Source organism: Oryza glaberrima, chromosome 4 (assembly GCF_000147395.1).
Source record: "Oryza glaberrima chromosome 4, OglaRS2, whole genome shotgun sequence".
In the NCBI taxonomy this organism is placed as follows: Eukaryota; Viridiplantae; Streptophyta; class Magnoliopsida; order Poales; family Poaceae; genus Oryza; species Oryza glaberrima.
Window position 1 is genome coordinate 29389964 of NC_068329.1, and position 23416 is coordinate 29413379.

Sequence of the window (23416 nt, forward strand, 5' to 3'; positions counted from 1 at the left end):
TCGCTCTCATGGCCTAAAAGTTCTCATATTAATCGGAGAAAAAGAAAAAACCGAGTCCGTATATAAATACAATTTAAAAATAGCTGAAACAAACCGATAGCTTATTATGATAGATTATTACAATCTATAAACCAGATTACTATAATCTGATAATCCATTCTAAAGGTGCGTTTTAGATTATTGGATGGCTAACAGCTAATAATCTAGAGAAACAAACAACCAGTTTATTCTATATCGGCTTATTATAATCCGGCTTATAGTAATCTAGTACAATAATCTAGATTACAATAATCTTAAGAAACAAACAGAACCTAAGTCATACGATGCATATGCAGCCACCAAGCAATTCACACAGACTTGCACACACCGGTAAACCACTTACACTTACCCAAGGTTTGAAATTTCGGTTCGAAATTTCCAAAATTTCGGTAATTTCGCTCCCCCACCGGCATGCTCAAATATCACCCGGAATTTTCGGTTTTTTTGCTTTTTTTGTGAATTTGGTCAAATTTCAGTCAAATTTTTAAATAATTTCAGCCAGAAATTTCCGAAAGAAACTACTCCCTCCGTTTCACAATGTAAGTCATTCTAGCATTTCCCATATTTATATTAATGTTAATGAATCTAGATATATATATCTATCTAGATTTATTACCATCAATATGAATGTGAGAAATGCTAGAATGACTTACATTGCGAAACGGAGGAAGTATCTAGTATTAGCCAAATTACTCTGTCAACAAACAGGTTGGTTGCGGTGCGCTGTTGCAGACGGTGCCGCTCCCCTACGCAACCAATTGCAGTGGACCTGAATGAACCGGAGACGAGACTCTGCAGTGTGGCGATCGTCGAGGAAGAACTGATGCCAGCATGCGTCGTCACGGAACAGTTGGGCTGCCATGTACCACAACTCGCTGCCCGGGGGGTATCCATCGGCCTCCACCATGTCCATGCAAGCCTCCAAGCCTCTCACCTTCTTCTCCTCCTCCCTTTCAGCGAGGCTCTCCATGGACTCGACCCTCGAATCATCAGCTAGCCTGTGGAGAGCCTCGTCGCTGGAGTCACTGCATGTCCTGCTCTTTGAAGAGCTCCCAGAAGTTCCACTCTCAGTGGCAGAAGGCCTCTTGCCCTTCACCCTGGCTGCAGCCGATGGTGGGGGTAGGGGTGGTGCCCTAATGTCCTCCACATTGATCATTGGTTGATGTGCTGGTTGCTGGTCAACCACTGGTTGTGCTCCGGGCACATTGGAGTGATCCTCGACGACCATGCGTCCTTGGAAAACAGCATGGTGCTCGTCGATACACTTGAGAGGAGCATCCTTGAATGCCTTCGCTCCTTTCCTTTCCTACACGGTCGAAGATCATGTCAGCGTATGCAACTAGAATTGGTGTAAAATATGGATGCAAACTATAGAAATGATGGAGTAAGTCAGAATGCGATTTGTTCACATGTCATTATGAACAGCAAGCAATATAATGTACTGTACAGAAATAAACAGCAAGCAGTACTTAAATAAATCATAAGACAGCATTATCCACACTACTCAAACTCAATCCGGTACTTGAATATGCTATATGAACTGCACTACAGAAATAAAATGATACACACAGAAATAAAGCATTTTTATTTGCAGGCATATTTGCAGAATCAGCATGTTGAACTGCAGCACAGCAAAGCATTTCTGTAGTACAGCAATCAGGCAAATTTGAAGAACAACAATAAAGCAATATGAACTACAAGCAGTTTACTTTGTATAAAGGAATCACAAATATCTCACATGCACAACGGCTGCATGAATTGGCTGGTACCTATTGACTTCATAGATAGTTCAAAAACATGGCTTTACAGAATGGGTGGATTGAATGGCAATGTGTACTGCAACATATGAATGGCAGAACACTACTTCCTTTTGTCTTTACCATTCAGAAGTATTCAGTGATGCACACATCCTTACTTAAGTACAATCTGTACTACTTAATTGTACAGAACTCTACAACCACGGTATTGCTACAAATTTGCAGTGACAAAACAATGGGAAGGCAACATAATAATCTTCTAACAGCACTGCCATATAAGTTTGGAGGTGTACACTGAAAGATGCTACAACTGTCAGTATAATTGATGGATTAGTTCAAAAGGCATTTCTGTTGCATTTGATTACTAGCACTATAATATCATGCCTATTGCAAATGAATGAGTTGTTTCTTGATTACTTCATGTATCATTTACCCAAATTGATCAACCTGCCATTGCAAAACAAAGTACCGCTGGATGCAAAATAAAAGAAAATGCAGCTAGATGTAAAATAAAACACTAGTGGTAAACCCATCAAGTCTTACACAAATTTTAATTTCAATAGATGTCTGAATGTAAAGAAAGAATTGGTTAGGATTCACAATGTAGTGAAATCTGATTGTACTCTACACTAGTACCACACTAGTGATACAACTTGGCAGTTGCAGAGTCATGGAAAGGCAACATAAAGATCTTGTACATATATGTTTGGATGCTAAAATGGAATATGCTACAACTACTGGTACAGATGTATATGTCAGACATATGGTCACATAATAATTACTAGCTAGTTACTTTCTGATGTTAAACCACCTTAAAAAGGATGTACATATCAGACAAATGGACAAGATTTTCCACATCAATTATAGCTTCATCATTACAAAATTGTCACCTATGTCCAAGTAATACAAGATAAAGTCAATCATATATAAAGGTCCCATAAATGACACATTACTTGCTATGATTTTGGTACTTTCAATTTTCACTCCTATGTTCGCATAGACTACAGTTTTATAAACTAGTTCATCTAATTAAATTCCTATGTTCATCTAATATATATTGTACATCCTATTTTGCACACCTATTTTCATGTACGCTACACTGACATACAAACAACAGTTCATCTAATCACATTGCTAGGTTCATATGCACTACATGTCAGTCCAGTACTACACACTAGTCCAAAACCAAAGATAGACTGGCATACCGACTCCTGGCTTTCCCACCACTTGTCGGGAGCGAGGATGGCCTGAGTCACCGGATCACGTGCAAATCCGGTAGCCTTGGATTCCAGCCAAGTCCACATGTTGAAGTTTTTGCGAGACTTTACCCAGCGCCACTTCACTTGCTTCTTGGTTACTATCTTTCCTGCCCTCTCTAGCATCTTCCTCTCCAAATTGATGAACCCTTGTGCTTCGGGGGACGAGGAGATGATGTTGCGTGCCTGAATCTCCTCCAAGCAACTCTGGAGGAAGACACGAAGCTCTTCCTCGGTCCAATGTGTTCGACCCTCCGCAATCTACCAACCCAAGTCAAGCAATAAATTTGGGGTACAAGGAAATTAAAGCTAACATAGAACACAATTACTCCCTCCGTTTCATGTTATAAGTTTTTTTAAAACTTTTTTTCTACTCAAATTTATTTAGGTTTGACTAAATTTAAAGAAAAATTTTGCAATATCTACAACATCAAATTAGTTTCATTGGATGTAGCATTGACTATATTTTGATAATAAATTTAATTTGTATTGGAAATATTATTTTTCATATAAATTTGATCAAACTTAAAAAGAAAAATGACTGATAAAGAAATCGAAGCGATTTATAATATAAATCGGAGGGAGTAACTTCCTTGCCTCGCCAGACGGGACGAGGTCCCAATCGATGGCGCGGAACACTGCTTCCGGAGTGAGTCGCTGGACGAACGCGAGGAGGGCTAAGGGCGACCTGACGACGACGGCGATGAGGAGCCGCGAAGCAGCCTCGGCTGCGTCGTCTTGGGTAAGCCTCGTGGTGGCGTCCGACAGCAGCGAGTCGCACGACCCCTGATCGGAATCCGGATCTGCCACCACCACCACCCCCAGGCGCCAGTCAGCCGAGCCACGAGACCCGGATGGAGGAGACGGCGGCCGCCCTGCTCCGATGATGCCCGGGTCCTCCTCGGCTAGCTTGCGTTTCTTGCTGCCTCTCGCCGCCATGGCGGCGACGGGCAATGCGCTGGGCGACGACGGCGACGGGCAATGCGCTGGGCGACGACGACGACGAGGAGGCGGATGAACGAAAGGGGAACGGAAACCTCGCTAACGGCCGTCGACCGCGTTTAATGCTCGTTGCCGCCGTCGCAGCCTCGCTGGGGAAGAAGGGGGAAAAGGGGGGAATGTCGCGCCCAAATGTGGGCCTTGTTTGGCAGCCCACCACAATTATGGCCCATTTCCAGTAGATGGGCCTGGAAGTCAAAACTGAAATTCCGGCCCATCTATGTAGGGTACGGGCCCGGATTGAGGCCTCTGCCTCACGAGCGCACATTCAGTTGTTTTAGTTATGCCATGGATGATGTAGAATCGACTGTTTTTCAGCTGTTAATTATTGGATTTAGTTGTAGTAGTTTTTAGTTTAGAACTTCTAGTCCTAAACACTCCAATGCAACCTTCATGTGAGAATTACTATATATTCTGTACTGTTGGTGTGTTTGCCCTCATGTAGACAAATACTGATGGGTATGCACAAGGTACATATTCTCAGTACTTCTACTGCCAAGTTTGCATCACATAGTCTGAATACCTCGGAAGATTGGGGGTACAAACATAACGGGGAAATACGTTGCTGGAGGCACTTCTATTGCTGAGAGAACAGGGTGGAAAATCTTGCATTGCAAACTTAGCAGCGCAGTTAGAATAATAATGAAAATGACAACCTTAGAATCAGCTCTAAGGCGCTGTCATCTTGGAAAATGTAGAGAGTGAAGCCACTGCTTCCCCAGTGGTTAAGTACAGAATATCTGATTTGAAATGACCATGAGCATCATTCGCTCGTTGTATCTTCTCCATGACCTCTCCAGTTGGATTCACAAGTATAAGCTGCAAAAATAAAATAAAGGGGGTTTACTATGCCACATAACTTTTTTTTTTTTTGCCGGGTCAGCCGAAGGATTCGGTCGACCAAATTTCATTAAGAAGAAGAAGGGGGTTTTGTTTGTGCCCCAAAACTGTGTTTATGTTTTAGGAAATTAGAGTATATACCTCTAGTCCATGCTTCTCTGTTGATTTCTTCAAGTCGATGAGGAACGATATGCCACTTGTATCAATTGCAGGGACAGCTGAGAAGGATAGTTTTATGATGTGTTAGTACAGCTGAGAAGCCTTTGTACTAGACTCTGGTATGACCTGATCTTGCATTTGAAAGGAACATACTAACAAAATAAAGTGGATGAAAGTTTCATTCGAACTAACAAACCTGACAGATCCAAAATTACGAAATGGAGTTCACTTTGTTTGGTTCCTGCAGAACTTTCTTCTTCTATCCATCTTTTAATCCTACAAACAGAAACATTGCAGATATATTTATCCACTTTTCAGAACTTTGATTTCTAGTATTTATTTCTTTTCCTAGAAGTGCGTTTTACCTTTCATTTAGGTAGTTGGTGTTTGCAAAGTTTATAGGAGCCTCAACTGTCAGGATTAAGAACCCAGGAACTCTTTGAGCGTCCTTGTACTGATGAAGATTTCGGTAAATATCAGTGCCTTTGATGTTCCCTTGAATCATCATCTTTGGCCTTGTGATTTGCAACAGTACCCTGAATATTGATATACCAACCTGCAAAATTTGAGAATTTTAATCAGTAAGCAAGTAAAGCTGCAACTTACTCTATGGAATAATTAGCTTTGTCAGTTTTATTGGTTACCGCTATTGCAAGGCCTTGTTGGACTGAGATGAAGATTACACCAGCAAATGCACATAGACACACAAGGAAATCCATCTTGTCCATCTTCCAGATGTTGTATACAGCAGGGAGATCAATGAGCCCAATCACAGCAGCAATTATGATTGCTCCAAGAACAACATTCGGTGTGTACACAAACAGTGGCATGAGGAACAACAGTGTGACCATGACAGTCAGTGCCATGATCACATTTGACATGGCAGTCTTGCAACCAGCATTGTGGTTCACAGCAGAACGAGAGAATGCTCCTGATGGAAATTAAATAAGAGAGACCATCATCCTTTCTATCCTTTTTTTTTTTTGAACGGAAATCATTCTTTCTATCCTTGTGAATGGTGATGAAACTAGGATTAAAGATTGGTTCAGGGATGTACCTGTAGTTACATAGCATGATGTACATGAGCCCACAATGTTCATCAATCCTATGGCCATCATCTCTTTGTTACCATCTACCTGGTAGTCCTTGAGTGAAGCAAATGTCCTACCAACTGCCACTCCTTCCTGGTAAATAGTGAAAAGTGTTATCTGAATAGTACTGATACTATGGCACAAGATTCTGAACATATATGGGGTGTCAAGTTCAGATAGCATCATGGGATACATTAATTTTCCCATGGAAAAACACAGTTAAAATGGTAAAATTTATGACAGACATACCGTTAGGGAGATGATTCCGGTGACAAGGCCAGTCTTTACAGTGAGGCCCAAATATTGAGGATCAAAGAGTAGTTTATCCCATGAAGGGCGATTCAGGCCACATTTGAGCTGCCCAATCTGCAGGGAAAAGATAGGCATTTTTTTATTAATATGTTACAACTAAGAAAATACTAATGCAGTAATTTACAGTTGTTTCAGGTTTCTTACTATGCTAATGCCATGTTTCTGAGCTTTGAACAGGAAAACAAGCAGGGTAGAGACGATAACACATGCCAAGGGAGCACAAGCTGAAACCCAGAAAAGCTTTGGCCATTTCATACTCTGCATACACAGAAGATAGAATTTGTGCAGGAGTTAGAATTAACGAGTGCAAAAATAAAATGTACTTGATTTCAGTTTCTGAAATGAACTTTTCACTGATACTACCACCATCCTCATTTTCAGAATATTGAACACTACATCTGTTTTTTGGGAGAATAACTCCATGGCCCGAGAAATATAGCAGAATAAAGAAGTACAGTTTACAGAGCACTGGGCAGATATCACATATCAGAGAGACAGAGACTGTAGGTTTTCAGGAGAGGGATGTTGGATCGTGTAAATTTCGTCCCTTTTCCTCCCTTATGTACTACCTGCAAGATCTGTTCAGTTCTTCCAGGGTCAAAACCAATGTGGCCATGTGGCCTTGAGAGGCCCAACACTATTCCTCTGGAGCTAGTAGCATAGATCAGTGTCGGTTGCATTATTTCGTCTTGGGCTGCTCCATTTGTAGCCTTCCAGTCAGAACCTACGGACTGTTTAATTTGCTAGTTACAGCCTTACAGGCTTACATTCTTTCAAAAAAAACCGTGCATGCTGAGGCTGTGTTTAGTTCCGCACCAAAATTGAAAGTTTGACTGAAACTGGAAGTTTGAAAAAAAAAGTTGGAAGTTGGTGTGAGTAGAAAAGTTTTGATGCGATGAAAAAGTTAGAAGTTTGAATAAAAAGTTGGGAACTAAACAATGCTTGAGTTGATTATTGGGGGCATATGTATGTATGACGAGTGCTGGCCACCACCACCACCTTTTTTTAAAGAGTATTTTTTACCCAACCTCTATATCCAACCGGATATATGTAGCTTTTTTAAATTGAAAACTTAACACCTCAAATAACTTAATCTGAAATTCGTTCCTATAGAGGCTTAAACTCAGGACCTTAGAGTGCTACTAAAGTCACTGCAACTACTATTCGTGCCCTTTCGCAATAGTGTTCTGCAACCACCACCACCTAATACTCACTATCTTCAACGTAACTAGCAGTAGTGTTCTCTATCAGCATGGTTGCAAGGTTCAGAATACTGAATTGTGTGCATGCACCAACAGAACAAATATAACTTTTTTTTTTCAAAAAACAGAACAAATGAACCATCTGAAAAAGGCGCAGCCCAAACGAACATTAATACTACATTTCCTTTGACCAAATAATTAAGTCCAGTAATTTTCTAATGACTTTTGACATGTTACTTTTACTGCAACAAGTTGCTGGTAATTACTAAAATACTGTACTTAGCTTGGACTGTCAAAATAAAAAGACTAGCTAGACATGGACCCATACATGCATGCAACAACCTGCAGAGAGAGATCCATGTCCGTGACCAAATTGATCAAGAAAGGCACGCACATCCTTCCAAAGGATGGATCGTCGGCCATATATATGCATCATTTCATGCCTGACTTCACCCGGCTGCATGATTATCGATAGCGACAACATATATACGAAGCTATATATATATCCTGCGTACTACAGACGAAGCGAATCGAAACATGTCCAAGAGAAACGCCAAAACCGCCGCTAATATAGCCCCTGCTATGATCAGCACCACACATGCGTGTCATCAGTGGCTAGCTAGCTGAACATTTATTCTTTTTCGAAGGAAGAAATATTGCAAAAACAAATAACAATAATAGTAATAATCAGAGAATAGCATGACGTAGACATCAGTCAACGGCAGTCAAAAGGAGTAGACGCGTGTGTAGTGTGATGTGATACGTACCACATGCCTCGCCGTGAGCAGGAGCACCAGGAAGCACACGGCCATCAGGATCGTCTGCCACGACCACTGCACAAAGCACGGTGATCGATCGATCGATCGGTCAGTCATACAGTCACTTAGCTCGCCGTCGCGGCGGCGGCGGCGGCGCCGGCGACGTTATGGATGCGCAATTGCGACATCATTAGTTACCTCCTTGGTGTGGTGGATGACGGAGGCCATGACGGGGACGAGGCCCATCTCGGTGGTGAAGTGGACGATGCCGAGCAGCGCCTTGAGCTGCTGCAGCGACACGATGATCGCCGCGCCGGCCATGAACCCGACAAGCGTCGCCTTCGACAGGAAATCGATGATGAACCCCAGCCTGCATCCATCCATCAAGATGAGATCACATCATGCAACCATGCTTCAATTCGGCATCAATGAGCAGGAACATGCAGCTAGCCATGGATGGATGGATGGATGGATGGATCACCGGAGGATGCCGAGGGAGGCCTGGACGAGGCCGGCGAAGAAGGTGGAGGTGAAGGCGAGCTGGAGGAAGAGCAGCGGCTCGGCGGCGGGGCTCACCGCCTGCCGCAGCATGGACCCCATTATCAGCGACGCGATCGACACCGGCCCCACCGCCAGGTCCCTCGAGCTCCCCAGCACCGCGTACACCATCGGCGGCACAAAGCTCGAATCTACACAATAACCATCAATAATTAGTTAATTACCACTAGCTAATCACCTAACCATTGTCCATTTACTAATAATCAAAGATATTTGCATGCACACGTACAGAGGCCGATGATCGGAGGCAAGCTAGCCAGCTTCGCGTAGCTAATGCCCTGCAAGATCGAGTTAATCAGCAACCATGAATGCTGGTTAAAAATCACGCTGTACATGCAAAGCCAGTAATTAAGGAGTACAGTTGGTGTGTATCTGTACATGACCAGGATGTTACCAAAATGATCCTACAAACTTCCAAAAAAAAAAGGAAAAGAAAAATCAAAGACAAACATTCACACGCAAGGATCGATATGATGCAGCTAGCTGTTTCGTCGAACACATGGAGTGCATGCACAGGAAACGGAAAGGAATCAAGGCGAAGATTATATCATTGCCTGAGGGATGGCGAGGCTGGCGATGGTGAGGCCGGCGACGAGGTCGGATTTGAAGAGGGAGAAGGAGTAGCTGGGCACCCAGTCGAGGATCGGGAACAGGTACTGCACCGCCATGACCCACTTGGTCGTCAGCGGCTTCCCCTTGAACCCGCGGAACGGGTCGTCGGGGAAGAAGGTCTCCTTCACCCTCGCCTTCAGCTTGCTCGCCGTGCTCTGCGCCGGCGGCGCCGCCACCTTGTGTAGCACCGCCATCGCCGCGATCTCCGCCTCCGCCTCCCCCCCTCCAACTACTACGCCACCCTCGTTGCCGTTGTCATTGTAGCCATAAGCTCCACGCATCCCCACCATGTGAGAGAGATTTTTTGTTGTTGTTGTTGTTGCTATAGCAAAGCTAGGTTTTACTATCCAACAACTTAGTTGTTGTTGCAAGGAGAGCTAGGAGGGTTTGGGGTGTGTATATAAGAGGGCTAGTGTGAGCTTAGGGGGAAGGAGGAGGAAAAGTGAGATGCAACTTGGAGGAGGGGAGAATCAAAGGTGACACAAAGGGGGGTAGGGTGGGGGGTGGGTGTTCAATAATGAGGCAAAGGCACATATAAACTTGGCCATTTTCCCCATGGATGGGGAATCCTTGGATTTGATACCACCATCACCTGTGACACAAGAGGCATTTCACCACTTTCACTTTGACATATATCACAGCAATTCATTTCATGGACTCATGTGTATGTTATGTTACCCAATTAGTAACAGCACCAGTAATTTTTTTTATAGGAGCATCAATTTTGATCCATAGAAATATTTGTCTTACTACCCTCTGTTCATATAGACTTTATTTCTGATTGAATCTAGATAAGTACTTGCCCACGTGCGTAGTTATAAATAATGTCTTTTTGACGGACGTGGTATGTCTTATTTGTTGTCGATGACACGTGGGCCACTCTAAAATTCACTATGGCAAGTACTAAAAAAAAAGAATTGTCTCCTTTGCATTTTTAAGTCAATGGTGCATTAAAGCGATATAATGCTTGCTTAAATAACAGGGGGGAAATTGCATCATCCAAGCGGCCTAACCTGGAGTCTCTTATACACAACATGGACCTATTTAGTCATGCATCCCAGCTATGATATTTAATAAGTAGCCAACAATGCCATTAATTGGGAAATTTTCTCACTTGCCATGCATACATAGTACCCCTAACGTATGTTGTATAGAGGTGTGTGCCACAAGTCAAAGAAAGAAAGTATAGAGGCAACCATGTAGGAATGGTACATTGGTACATTTTAGAGAATATGCCTGATCAGCTTGAGATTGAGGCAAACTGAAATTAGCTACGATTTGAATCATCTCTCTTTGACAAGAACGGGGGAAAGATGAATGTGTTTTTTACCTTTGGAAAAAGGAAAAGAGGATGAGAGTTGAGACAAGGATTGGAAATGTGATTATCTCCTACACATATTTTCCTGAAAAAAAAATGCACCCATTTTTTGAAAGAAAAGGTGATTATCTAGATGAAGAGAGAGTCCAAGACAAAAGCAGTGACGCATGTATGAGCTAAGAAAAGCTGTAAAGTGGTCTTAGCATTTAGCATTGCATTTTGCATTGTCAAACTTGGTGCGACTGGGGTCGTCGAACATGAGTGGCGACGTCAGAGAATTAAAGCTGGAGATATGGAGCCTTGCAACAACGGCGAGCTTAATTCCTACCCGGTATATGTCACGTATATGACAAGTTCCAATCATGCATAGTCCATCTCTGATCTCTCTATCTTTCTAGTAACTTGTACTAATTAAGCTGACAGTTATAACTAGACCAAAAAAAAACATTTGCATTCAGTTCAGTGGCTTAAGATTTTTTTGAGCGACTTGATGAAGACTGTACATTGGCACTTCTAGTGGAATAGGATTACTTCCATTAGTTCCATTATCATTTCTTTCTTTCTGATTGTGTTGTTTCTGTCATCCTGTGCAAGTATCTGGAGTTCAGTTACTTGGTCTTCGCTGCATTGAGACAGGAGGAGAGGTTTTGATTCTCTCTGATTTTTTTTCAGTTAAGAGAATGATCACCACCCTTCCAAGTAGTGAAAACTGAAAAGCAATCATCGATTCCATGTAGTTGAGCCCATGGGCTGATTCAGGTGCTTGTCTAGTCTAGTCTGTGACCAAAACAGGCAAATCCAAAATTTTGTGTCAACGAAATCAGTTAGGCCAAACTGGCTCCATAAGTTCGGCCAATGTTAGTTCAGAGTTCTGAAAACTTTACGAATCCAATCAGGGTTAGAAAACACAAGCAATATGAGTACGTGGCTGTGGATAAATTCAGTGAAAATTACAACCAAAATAATAAGATATGCAGGTAAAGCAGTCGCAACAGGAAAGCGCTAAGCAGAACCAGATTGAAGGAAGGAAAAAAACATTCAAAGAAAAGATGCAGAATAACATTGTACACCGAGTTCATTTTCACTACTAGCAAGTAGGAGTAGTAGCAAATTTCTACAGAACGCATCTAAGAATCTCAGATGTGTTAGGCTGCCATTGGTGCAGAATGTGCACAGATCGCTGTAATCTGTGGACCTGAATTAAGGTGTAATCCTATCCAAGTATCCAACATGGATGGATTCGAACAAAGGAGAAAAAAGCGAGCACAAGAATATTGGGGAATATACATCCATGGCGAGCTTTATGCAAAGCGAGCAATACAGCAATGTGTGTGTGCGTGGGCTCCCCGGAATATTTTTCGTGGGTGGGGCGGTCGGCTCCGGGGACATGACTGCCGGAGCAGTGGCTGCCTCCGATCGATCGCGATTTCTTGTGTGTGGCTGCGTCCCATCGCATCTTTGATCCTAACAAGACGGCAAAAATATGAGATAAACTCGAGAGAGATCATGCTTCAATCTCTTCATCTATCCCAGGGAGAGAGACTCGGAGGTGTTCTTTTTTCGTAAAGAGCTTCAGCTCTGGGAGATGCATGGCCGTCGAGGAGCAGTCAGTCGATTGCAAGTGGAAAGTCTGTGCATCCCCTCCTTTTTAAAAAAAATATACAAGTTTAAATTTGATCTATAAATAGAAAAACAACAAATTTGATTGCAAATTGTACGTGCTATTCACATTTAAATTTTTTTTTGGTTGCTATTTATATGGGCCGAATTAGTTATTTGTGAAGTGGTATGTCTGCTCTACCTTATAAAAAAAATGTACTCCCTCCGTTTTAGTTATAAGACGTTTTGACTTTAATCAAAGTCAAACTGCTTCAAATTTTACCAATTTTGTAGAAAAAAGTAGTAACATTTTCAAATTTCAACACAAGAAAAATTTATTATGAAAATATATTCAATTATTGATTTGATGAAACCAATTTAGTATTATAAATATTATTACATTTATCTATAAACTTAGTCAAACTTGAAACAGTTTGACTTTGACCAAAATAAAAACATCTTATAAATTGAAATGGAGGGAGTATATATGTTTTTATGGTTTTTTTAGCCATATGAAAATTAAAAGAACGTTCCTTATGCCTTGTTCGGTTTGGAGAGGATTGGAGGGGATTGAGGAGGAATAATTCCACACCACAATGGGTGTGGAATAAATCCCCTCGAATCCCTCTCTTACAGAGATTAACCGAACAAGGCCTTAAGGGACAAAAATCCGCCCCTGATTGCAAGAGCAAGATGAACAGATTCGATCTGCCTCAAATAATTGCAGGGCTTGTGTTAATGCATTTCGTTTTCGGAGGAGCTAGAAGTAGTCATCTGTTGAAGATATCTTTATTCTTTGGGTTGTGGGGTGCAGTGAAGACGTGTTGGTAGCACTCTAAATTTGTACATCATTGTTATTGGGATAAAGTGGGCAACTAAGTATAGTCAACCACTTTCTGAACTTGTGATAGATCACATAATCCATCTCATTCATTTGGTGTTTGGAATAATCATTCACAAATTACTCGGGAAAGATAGTGCTGGAACTCCAGAGTCTACTGATGAGAAGAGATGAGATGAGATCGGCAGAGCTCCCGCCCTTTTCGTTAAAGAAAAAAAAGAAAAGATTGTGCAATGATTCTACTTAGTGACCTACTTGTTTCAGCTTTTCTGATGCAACTTACAATCTAAAGACACATTATCAAAGCAATAAGACTTTTAAACTGCTAGTATATATGGTTCTAAAGACTAAAGTTGAAGTTGAGTGGTGAAAGTGACAAAAAAAAAAAACCCTCAAATTTGTTGTACTCCCATCGACTTCTTATTGGCTTATTAGCTACAACCAAAATTTAAATTTTGAAACATTCTTAAGCGGCCCTTTTTTTTCAACATAGCCTATTTTCCTTACCTTGGCTTTTTAATAGGTATGAAAATTTTACCAAAAAGAATATTTTGATTAGTCTTTTTTTATAACTTATTAGCAGTCATAGCTCAACAATTGTAAATGACTTATTAGCAGCCAAAGTTCAAACAAGCAGAATTCTGCTCAAAGCGAGCGGTGGGGAAGCAGTGGGTGGTCCACAGGAATCGTGCAGCTATCACGTCAGGTGTACTGTGTGCGAGTGCACCGGGCGGATCGATCAGCCCCAGTACACGATTTGGTCTTCTTCTCGATCTCCTGGAGAAGTGAGGGTGCCAACCATTTTGTGTGCCATGTCGACGTCGCTTTTTGGAGGTAAAGGAAGGAGAGTAGAGACACCGGAGAGACGCCAAGGTTGAAGATAGGGCGGCAGATTGGCTCAACTCAACCCAAGCTCTCCCCGGCCGGCTCGCCGCTTTTGCTTCTCCTGGCTACCATCTCGTTTTGCGTCCGTGGCTGTGGTATGCCGCCACATTTCTCTTCGTAATCTAGTCATCTGTTTCTTTTCAAATTCTATTCTGTTTTGCATCCGTGGCTGTGGTGTGCCGCCACATCTCTCTTCGTGATTTACCTGCTTCTTTTCAAATTCCATTTCGTTTGCATCCGTGGCTGTGGTGTGTCCCCACTTTTTTTTTTCTCTTCCTACCTCTTTTGAAATTCGTGGCAGAGAATGTGTGGCGTCTAGTAAAGAAAATCAGATTGTAGTAACCCGACCATTGCTGTTCCATCAGCTCAATTTCTACTGACGCAGTAGTATTCCTTTCTTGGTCTGTTTACTTTGATACCATTTTCAACCATAAAATTTTTTTAGTAAAGTTGCAAAAAAAATATATCTATGTTTAGTTTGTTATCAAATTTGGTAAATATATAAGAAATCCTGCTAAAAATTTGACAATATTACCATCTTGCCAAAATTTGGTAAGGTTTATTTTGGCTACAATCTGAACAGGTCCTAAGTCGTATATTCAGACGTTTTCTCAGTTCATGCCATTTGCAAATATGAAACTACCTTTTTTGTATTACATATATAGAGGTACAAGAAGTAAGAATAGCAGGTTACACAGTAATGAGTTAACAAACGAAGGAAAAATGGACTGTTGTGGTTTTCTGCCGAGCATTCAGACCCCTTCAAACTGAATTGATGTTAAAACAGGTTGGCTCAATTAACTGTCCAAAATCATATTACCAGACTGTACAACCAGTTATCCCATTTCTATAGGAAGCAAAACTCCCTCGTTTACACAAAGAATAGACTCACGTATCATTGTAATGCACATCAAGGGGGGGAAGAGGAAAAGGCGAAGAACGAGAAAGGGTTAAATACCAGTCTTGTTTAATGACTCCAACGAAAATGTAGCACCAGGGCGAGCTTCTGATATTGTCGGATGTGACGTTAGTATGTACAGGACCCATATGTGGAGGCACACCAGGTACACCATGGCCCAAACTAGCGCCTTAGGATTCCGCCTCAAGAAGATATGGCCAGCGGAGAAGATGGAATCGAGCTGTCGGATTGCCGATCCCAGTTGCCGCTGTCCATTCCGTATCCTGTCACGCAACCTTGGCGAGTGTGATTCTTGCCATGTACCAGCTTCGATATCTATCTTTGACGAGGAGCTCGAAGAAGCCAACGATGATGATCCGTTATTGTCAAGCGATCTTGAAACTGCCTGCAGATGATAATGAACAATACATTTAACCGGGAAAATTGATAGGAATATACCAATACATTTCTTGTATTGAAGCAAAGACAGCGGTTTGCAGATACAGACCTCTATTCTCAGTAACAAGGCTGCTTTCTCTGAAGAGAGGGACTCAACCTGAAAGAAAACCGTTTAGGTCTCATCATCGTTTCACAAGAATGCAGCACATTGTAGAGAAGAGACAGAAACACTGGTTTCTACAAGCAGATAACAACATTTTGCTGTCAGATGGTAGCCGCTTTCATGTTTGAGGATTCTTTGGTTCACTTTCAATGGGACATGCTGTAAGAACATAAATATTATCTATTGCTAATCAGAAATTTAACGCCAGATGTGACATAACAAGTGGGAACATCCAAGCAACTAACCTGCATCTGTTTCTGAATTAAACGATCAGTGAGTTGATCAAGTCTCTTCTTGAGTTCAATTTCCACTTCTGTAGGATGCACCATTCTTCTTTTTGTCAGCTCAATGTTTTCTTTAATCTTCCTTGCCTATAAACAAATAAAAAGTGGTCAGGTGGTGCACTCAACCCATGCACAAATAGTGCATCTAGAAAAGGTAGACAAGAATGCCCTTACATCCAGTTTATTATTTATTCCCCAACCCTTTTCAAATGATCTAATGCATCATATGTGCAGTAATGAAATAACATAAAGATCGTTGACCAAAATGTCCAAACAATATCACATGGGACTTATAAAAGTGAATTAGTTGGGACTCCATGAAAGGAATCCAGAAAAGTACCATGCTAAGGCACAGCACAATTATCACCAAAAGCACAAAGAAAGATAAGTCCTGGTAACATAAAAAAACACAACATAATGCTAATGATTAAAGTTATAGTCAGAAGAATCTACCTTGTCTTTCAAGTTGACGATTCTATCACATGTTAGAGCATACTCTGCATCAATCATTTCTTCTTCCAGCTTGAACCTTCTCAACGATTCTATCTAGACAAAAGTTCAATGAAGTTACAAATAGAAGGGACAAGGAGACTTTGCTCTTAGGTCAACCATATGATTAGAAGGGCTTAAGAACTAACAAACATTATATGAAAAAAATCTGTACAGTAATAAGTGCAAACAAAACAAAATGCAACACATTTGCTTACTTCATTAACCAAAGGGGGGCTAGTCTTCTGCATCTTTGCTATCTTTCTCTTATATTCTGCTCATATAATGATAAAAAAAAGGTCACATATTTGAAAAAAGAAGCTTTAGATGATGGATTGATGGTATGATTCTCTAAAAAAGAATGCAATGTCACACATTAGTCCAAGTGTTCGACAGAGCTAAAAAAATGAGTCGACATGACACAAAACTACCCTAAGAATGAGAAACAAAACCACAATGGACTTACTATCTTGAGTAAGAGTCTTCATATCAACTTCCTCTCGAAGTTGTGCCACCTGATCAACCTAGTTAAATATCAAGAATACCATGATTTTTTAAATTCCATTTTTATGATTGGTATAGCATCTCATAACTTGTGCAGCAACTGTCAAGTATCAACTGAAACAACTCAATGTTACCAAGGCTAGGCAGTAGCCTACCTCTAGTGATAGTAGGCAAAACAAAAATATCAAATTGCATTTGTGGTTTTCATAGGTGTAAAGTATGATCATTTCGACTGCTAATTCCAGAGCGTATCAATCATGTCTCAAGTATTACAGAAACCACCAATCTAGGCACTACGGAGTGGAGGACATTAATATCCAAATATATAAGGGAAGCACATAATAAGTCAATGCTGGTCTGGACTAGTGGACTGGGCACTTATACCTGCTACCCAATCTGTTACTCAATACCAAGACTGTATACATGTGTATTCATAAAGGACTAAAATAAGAATCCAAAAATCTTAAAGCATTTGGCAGTAAGGCATGTATAAGTCATTAGCTAACTGTAACTAATCCCCAGATATTACTTTATTGTCCTGGCCCCAAAATATTGTACTGCTTTGAATTTATTATGAAAAGCAGCCAAGCATAGCAAAATATGGTGCTCCACACAACTGTATATATATGAAGGCAGCTTGTATGTATCACTGTAGCAGCAGTTAACGTACTTCCCCTTAACTAAGAAAGAACACTTCTAAACAAGTGGCACTGCAAGAAACTGGAAAATAAATAATAACAAGATGCCTACTAGTTCAACAAATGACCTAGAGAAACATACAGGAAAGGGAACATATTGCATACTTGAAGATCCAGGTTCCACTGTTCCCTCGCAAGTGACTTTGCAAGCTCTGCATTTGTAACCTGCAAAGATATTAGGTGAGATCACTGCTCAAGTGTTGACAGTTGAGGTCAAATGCTATTTGTCTACCACAAAGTAAAATACTAAGTATCGCGTTACTCATAGTAATCTAGGACAAGAGGGAAGGTAATGCAGCAGAGTCGTGGTACCTCAAGCTTAGCCAACCGTGCAAGGGCTTCCATTCTAGTGCTGTGGTGTCTCTGTTTCTCCATCTCCACAGCCTCCATAGTTTCAATCATGCTAGTCTGCAACTCTGAAGCCTGAAATTAAACACAATAAGTGTTGAAAACAATGCTAATCAATCTTGCAGGATACATGAAAATTGAGCAGTCAGCTCTGTCTCACCAAATGACAAGAATCACAAGAGGGAACAGAACATGAACCAATAACCGATGAACAGCATGAGCTGTGCAATGATCATCCAAGTAGATGATGACTCTGGGCAGTAAAACGAAAGCAACACAAATAATGGTTTACACATTGACACTGCTAAAAACCAAAACATGAATGGAATAGAAGTAACAAAAGAAAGTCAAGCATAACTACAATTTTAAGTTGCAAATCATGATCTCGGTACAACTACTTGATTGCATGGGATGCTAAAGTTACTGCACTAATTTCATTGCTGCCTTTGGTGAAAAACAAGGGATATGCCTAGGGTGCTCAGTGCCATTGCTGAGATCAACACAAAGTTGCTGTAGCAAGCAATATATTTCATGATAAAATGTCAGATCGATTGGTGTGGCTTCCTGCACACAAAGTCGCTGTGCCATCCAACCCAACCTAAGCAAACTTGATCCCGCATGACTACAAAGCAAAGTCCGCTAGAATCACTACTGACCCAAACGTTCTGCGAATTACTCTCAGAGGAAAATGTTGTGCTAATGCATTAGAACATTCTCTGTTACCTCCGATCATTGAGTACCAGAGTATATCATCATGTTTACGAGATCTCTGAAATTTGCACAAGCAAGCGTGATGATATCGCCATGAATCGAACTCACCTCCTGTGCCTGCTCCTTCTCGCGCTCGGCGAGCAGCTTCTCAAGGCTGGCCTTCTCCCCCTCGAGCTTCGCCACCGCCTCCTCCCTCTCCGCGATCGCTCGCGCCGCCATTGCCGCGAGCCGCTCCGCCCGCCGCCGCCTCCTCTCCTCCTCCCTCCGCCTCTCCTCCTCCGAGTCCTCCGAGTCGTCGCTGCCCGACCCATCCGAGTCGTCCTCATCGCTCCCGCTCCCGCTCTCCGACCCGCCGCCCTTCTCCTCCTCCCGATCTCCCCCCACCTTAGCCTCGGCCACGCCCCCCACAGCAGCACCCGCCGCGCGATCCTGGGCAGCGAGAACCGCAGTCGCGGAGGCGGAGCGGCGGGGGGCAGGGGAAGCGGGAGCAGGAGCCGGAGGCGGAGGCAGGTTGGGGCGCCTCGCGGCGAGGCGGAGGCCGAGGGAGGGAGGCGGGGCGACCGGCGGCTGCCTCCGCGTCGGGGCGTCGAGGAGGGCGTCGGCGGCGGAGGAGGAGGAGGAGGCGTGCAGCGCGGTGAGGTCGGAGGCCGACGGGGACTTGCCGAGGGACTCCGCCGCCTGCTGGTCGATCTGCGCGACACGAGCGAAGAAGAAGAAGAGGGGTTAGTGGGGTTGAGGGGGAGCGAGCGAAGGTGAGGTGGGGGGCGGGGGGGGGGGGGCTTGCTTGGTGGAGGAGGGTCTCGGCGGCCTTGAGCTTGGAGGAGATCCAGCCGGCCATGGCGCGGCGGCGCGTGGGAAGTCGCGGTCGCGGGTTGGGTTGAGTCGACGGCCGGCAGCACAACCGCCGCGGGTGACTTGCCCGGCGCCGGCCAAAGGCAACCAGATGCTCTTCTTTTTTTTTTTTTTTAATCAACGGCAAGGGAAGCTTGACTTTCACTGGATGTGCACTGGTGCCGTCGGATAGACGGCTGAGATGAACGATGTACTGTACTTACTACTCTAGAGATACATTTCTTATTTGCACCAGAAGTTGGTCGGTTATCTTAGTTCGCCCTTATTCTTGGGAAAATTGCAAAAACATCCCTATAAGTCACTTGAAGCTTTATATTCCACCTCATATGTCATTTGTTGTAAATGGCCACCCATCTACTCAGATCTGTTAAAAAACTATCATAGTGCACACGTGTTTAATCGAATCAACATGTTTTCATAAATTTATGAGCTGTTAATATGGTCTTTACCAAAATTATATACTTCTGCAATATAGTTTTGACAATTTTTTTTAGAGATTCCTCAGATAGAAATGATGATAAGAACTTAAATGTTGTCACACTAAGTTTCGCTATATCCAAAGAAGTTTAATAAAATATGAAGAATAAATCTAATACAAGCACTTTGACAATTTAACTTTGCTAGCTTAGCCTATGGTAGCTCTACATCAGCGATGGCAAGTTGATTCAGTTAAGCCCGTGCGCACCGGGGTTATTTATACAAACGAAGTAGAGGGAAGTATTTACAACAAATAACTTATTATGGGATGATATATTGTGGACCCCCGTTTCTATAACAGGAATCATTCGTGTAAACAGTACCATTTCCCTGGATCAAGTAGTCTGGTACACACGAGTTCATAGCTGAAATACCAAAAGCACATACACGAGAGTCTAGTGCTAATTATTACATCATAAGCCCGCAGGCATTCTCTTAAATCATCGAACCGAGCGGTCCGGAATACATCCAAAAGCAGAAATAGATGAGGCAGCGGAATTCAGGCAGCGGCATGCCATTGCCACAGGCAACGACCGTAACTAAGACCTACTGAGCGCCATCGTCTTCTTCTCCCTCCTGGTAGTAGGCATAGGGATCCTCCGAAGCTTCATCTCCCGCTTCTGATTAATTTTATATTTGCAAGGGTGAGTACCAACCGTACTCAGCAAGCCACCACAGCAAGAAATGCACATGATAGGGGTATTCAAAGGATAGCTATGGTTCCTTTGCGCAAAGCCAGTTTTGTAATTCTTTTCGCAAGCCTAAGACCTAGCACAGACTAATCAAATTTTAGTACCAGTGTTCATATTAAACAATGACGGTTCTGTTCACCATCCATTGTGATCCCAAGGATAGCTTCCCGCCATCGAGTCGTTATGGTTTTCTGAGGACGTCCACATTCCCACCTCTCAGGAAGTGGCTCCATCAGCATAAAAATCATCATGCAATATCCCATCCCACACAAGTTAAGAATTTAGAGTCTAGCCAAGTGTAATACATGTCCCGGTGCTCAATAACCGCGAGCACGGCTATTCGAATAGATTTGGTTTACTCACACTGCAGTGGATGTACACTTTACCCGCACTCCGCAACTGCCCAACACATGAGCCTCGTCCCAACACATGAGACGCGTCACGGCAAAGCTTTTCGATAACCTCGCATTGGCAGTACCCGCTCCATGAACTTAAATCCTCATGCACTCTAGGTGTCCATGTTTCTAGCAGTGAGAGGAGTTCTGGCGCTCCCGGGAAAGAGAAGTCTCACACACATATTAAATTATAGTTCAAATTAAGTTCTCTCTCTCACACACTCTTGGCAGTCCTACCAATGGCGACACCGATGTAGGGCACGCCTCTCGGCCCTACCTCAACGGCTGTCCCATCGTAGCGCACCTGCCTCACTCAGGGGTGAACCATCTATGCAGGGATACTGCCTCCGCTCGGCTATCTAATCCGCTAGGTCTATACCCATTCGAGAAGTACGGTTGTACGGGGGTCGTTTCATGCTTAACTTCATGGCTCGGTCCTTAATTGACCGGGGACGGTACTAGCCTTTTCCAGATACCACCCAAATCCTCCGTCCGCCCCAGTCGAAAATAGTTGTTTAGTTTTATTTTTTTTTCCTTTCACAAATCATGTTATCAATATCATGGCAATGTGGCGCTCATGTCTCCACATGCCGCATCTCAATTACCTTCCCAAAGGTAATTGCCCAAGCATATAGCATTTGATAAATATGAGTATGCATAATTCTAGAATAGCATTTCTAAGCAATTGTCATAATTGACTAGGGACTCATACGTAAACATGGTTACGAAGGAATAAGGGGTAAACAATAATCAAGGCATGGCATAATCACAAGTAGGATGTTCATCATTGCATGCAATTTTATTTGTAAACAAAATAATTTCGCAATTGGGATCAACATGTTCAAAGAATAGTGATGACTTGCCTTGCTCAAAGTCTTGCGGGTCTTGGCCTTCACTTGGATCCGCAGCTCCCTCGGGCTCTATAGTTACGTGCGAAAATTGATTTGAATTCGGTTAGAATTCAAATAAAAATCCCAAATAAATCCAAATGGAAGTCGAACGCAAAAGTCGATTCTTTTATATTAACTTTACTATTCGCAGACTAGGGCAAACCCAATTTCGATTTATATATCCTAAGCTATTTTGCGGGTGTAAATATTTGGTTAGCATAAGTTTTTGATTGAATCTACCCGAGTATTATATTCATATATTTGGTTAGAAATTTCTATTGCGAGCTAAACATCGGACGGAATCCTAAAATTATCTTATAATATTATACGATTTAATTTAGTCTATGACTAAATGATTAAATATACGTCTAAAATTCCTAGTGATTAAATCCGAATTTCTATCGTGAATCGATTTCTTATAGAGATTACCCAAATATAATTTATAATAGCCTATAAGAATTCATCTAATTAATTATATCTAAATTACTACCGCGAATTGATCATTTGTAGAGATCATTAAAAACAATCTACAATAATCTATATAATTCACCTAATTGTTTAGTTTTTAAATACATCTATGATTATAGCATTATTTTGCAAATACTATATTTTCGTTAATCCTATACTTAAATTCTAATATTTTTAAGTGTCCTAAATTTCTCCTAATTTTTCCTACTTATTTCCTTCTCTTTTCCCCCTTTTTTTCTTTTCCTTTTCTTTTCTTTTCTTTTTCTCTTCCTTCTTTTCTTTTCTTCTTCCTCCTCCCGGCTCCTCCCTGCCCCTCTCTCTCTCTCGACTCCCTGCTACCCGGGGCGGCAACGGCGACCGAGCAAGGGGAGGAGGCGGCGGCTTACCGACGGCGGTAGCGGCGACAGCGGCGCGACGACGGCACACGGCGCGGCGGCACGAAGGCGACGGTGCGGCGGCGCGAGGGCGGCGCGTCGGCGACGGCGGCGCAAGGCGGCGACGCACGGCGCGGCTGCTCCGGGGCGACGGCGCGGCGGCTGCGAAGGTGGCGGCGCGGCGGCACGACAACGGCGGCGTGTGGAGAAGGGGAAAAGGGAGAGGAAGGGGGAGATGGAGTGGGAAAAATGGGGAGAGGGTGGAGTTTTATAGGGGAGAGGAGGGGAAAGAAAGAGAAGGGAAGGGGCGACGCGACGGCGGCGCGGCGGCGCGGGGCGCGAGGCGGCAACGGAACGCGCGGCGACGGGACGTCGACGGCGGCGGCGACAGCGGCGGCGCGCGGCTCGGGGCGGGACGCGACGGGCGGCGACACGACGGCAGCGCGGCGCGACGGCGACGGGGCGAGACGACGGGCGAGCGGCGATGGAACGGGCGGGCGGCTCGGGGCGCGAGGCAGCACGGCATGTGGCAGCGGCGCGGGGCGCGG

The 23416-nt window shown here is 43.1% G+C and overlaps 3 protein-coding genes across 4 annotated transcripts; all 3 read right to left on the reverse strand.

Annotated features, from left to right (window-relative positions):
* Window positions 1–330: 330 nt before the first annotated feature.
* Window positions 331–4130, reverse strand: LOC127771105 (uncharacterized). The gene is made up of 3 exons (XM_052296931.1): window positions 3650–4130; window positions 3002–3313; window positions 331–1345 (listed from the first exon to the last, which is right to left on the reverse strand). The coding sequence occupies exons 1-3, from the start codon at window positions 3989–3991 to the stop codon at window positions 737–739; spliced, it is 1263 nt and encodes a 420-aa protein (XP_052152891.1). The 5' UTR covers window positions 3992–4130; the 3' UTR covers window positions 331–736.
* A 408-nt stretch (window positions 4131–4538) lies between these two features.
* On the reverse strand, window positions 4539–10076 carry LOC127771104 (probable sulfate transporter 3.3). The gene is made up of 13 exons (XM_052296930.1): window positions 9526–10076; window positions 9201–9249; window positions 8895–9102; window positions 8612–8783; window positions 8423–8488; window positions 6598–6711; window positions 6391–6507; window positions 6108–6234; window positions 5695–5981; window positions 5416–5606; window positions 5247–5326; window positions 5033–5109; window positions 4539–4870 (listed from the first exon to the last, which is right to left on the reverse strand). The coding sequence occupies exons 1-13, from the start codon at window positions 9871–9873 to the stop codon at window positions 4721–4723; spliced, it is 1986 nt and encodes a 661-aa protein (XP_052152890.1). The 5' UTR covers window positions 9874–10076; the 3' UTR covers window positions 4539–4720.
* A 4615-nt stretch (window positions 10077–14691) lies between these two features.
* On the reverse strand, window positions 14692–19691 carry LOC127772288 (golgin candidate 2). 2 transcript variants are annotated; one of them, XM_052298314.1, is made up of 10 exons: window positions 19505–19681; window positions 18829–19410; window positions 17974–18084; window positions 17767–17826; window positions 16926–16983; window positions 16678–16733; window positions 16424–16516; window positions 15932–16057; window positions 15633–15680; window positions 14692–15530 (listed from the first exon to the last, which is right to left on the reverse strand). In XM_052298314.1, exons 1-10 carry the CDS (start codon window positions 19556–19558, stop codon window positions 15177–15179), a joined length of 1542 nt encoding a protein of 513 aa, XP_052154274.1. In that variant the 5' UTR covers window positions 19559–19681; the 3' UTR covers window positions 14692–15176. The 2 variants fall into 2 exon arrangements, with proteins under 2 accessions (XP_052154274.1, XP_052154275.1); XM_052298315.1 differs by having other exon boundaries at window positions 15383–15530; window positions 15633–15760; window positions 19505–19691.
* Window positions 19692–23416: the final 3725 nt, after the last annotated feature.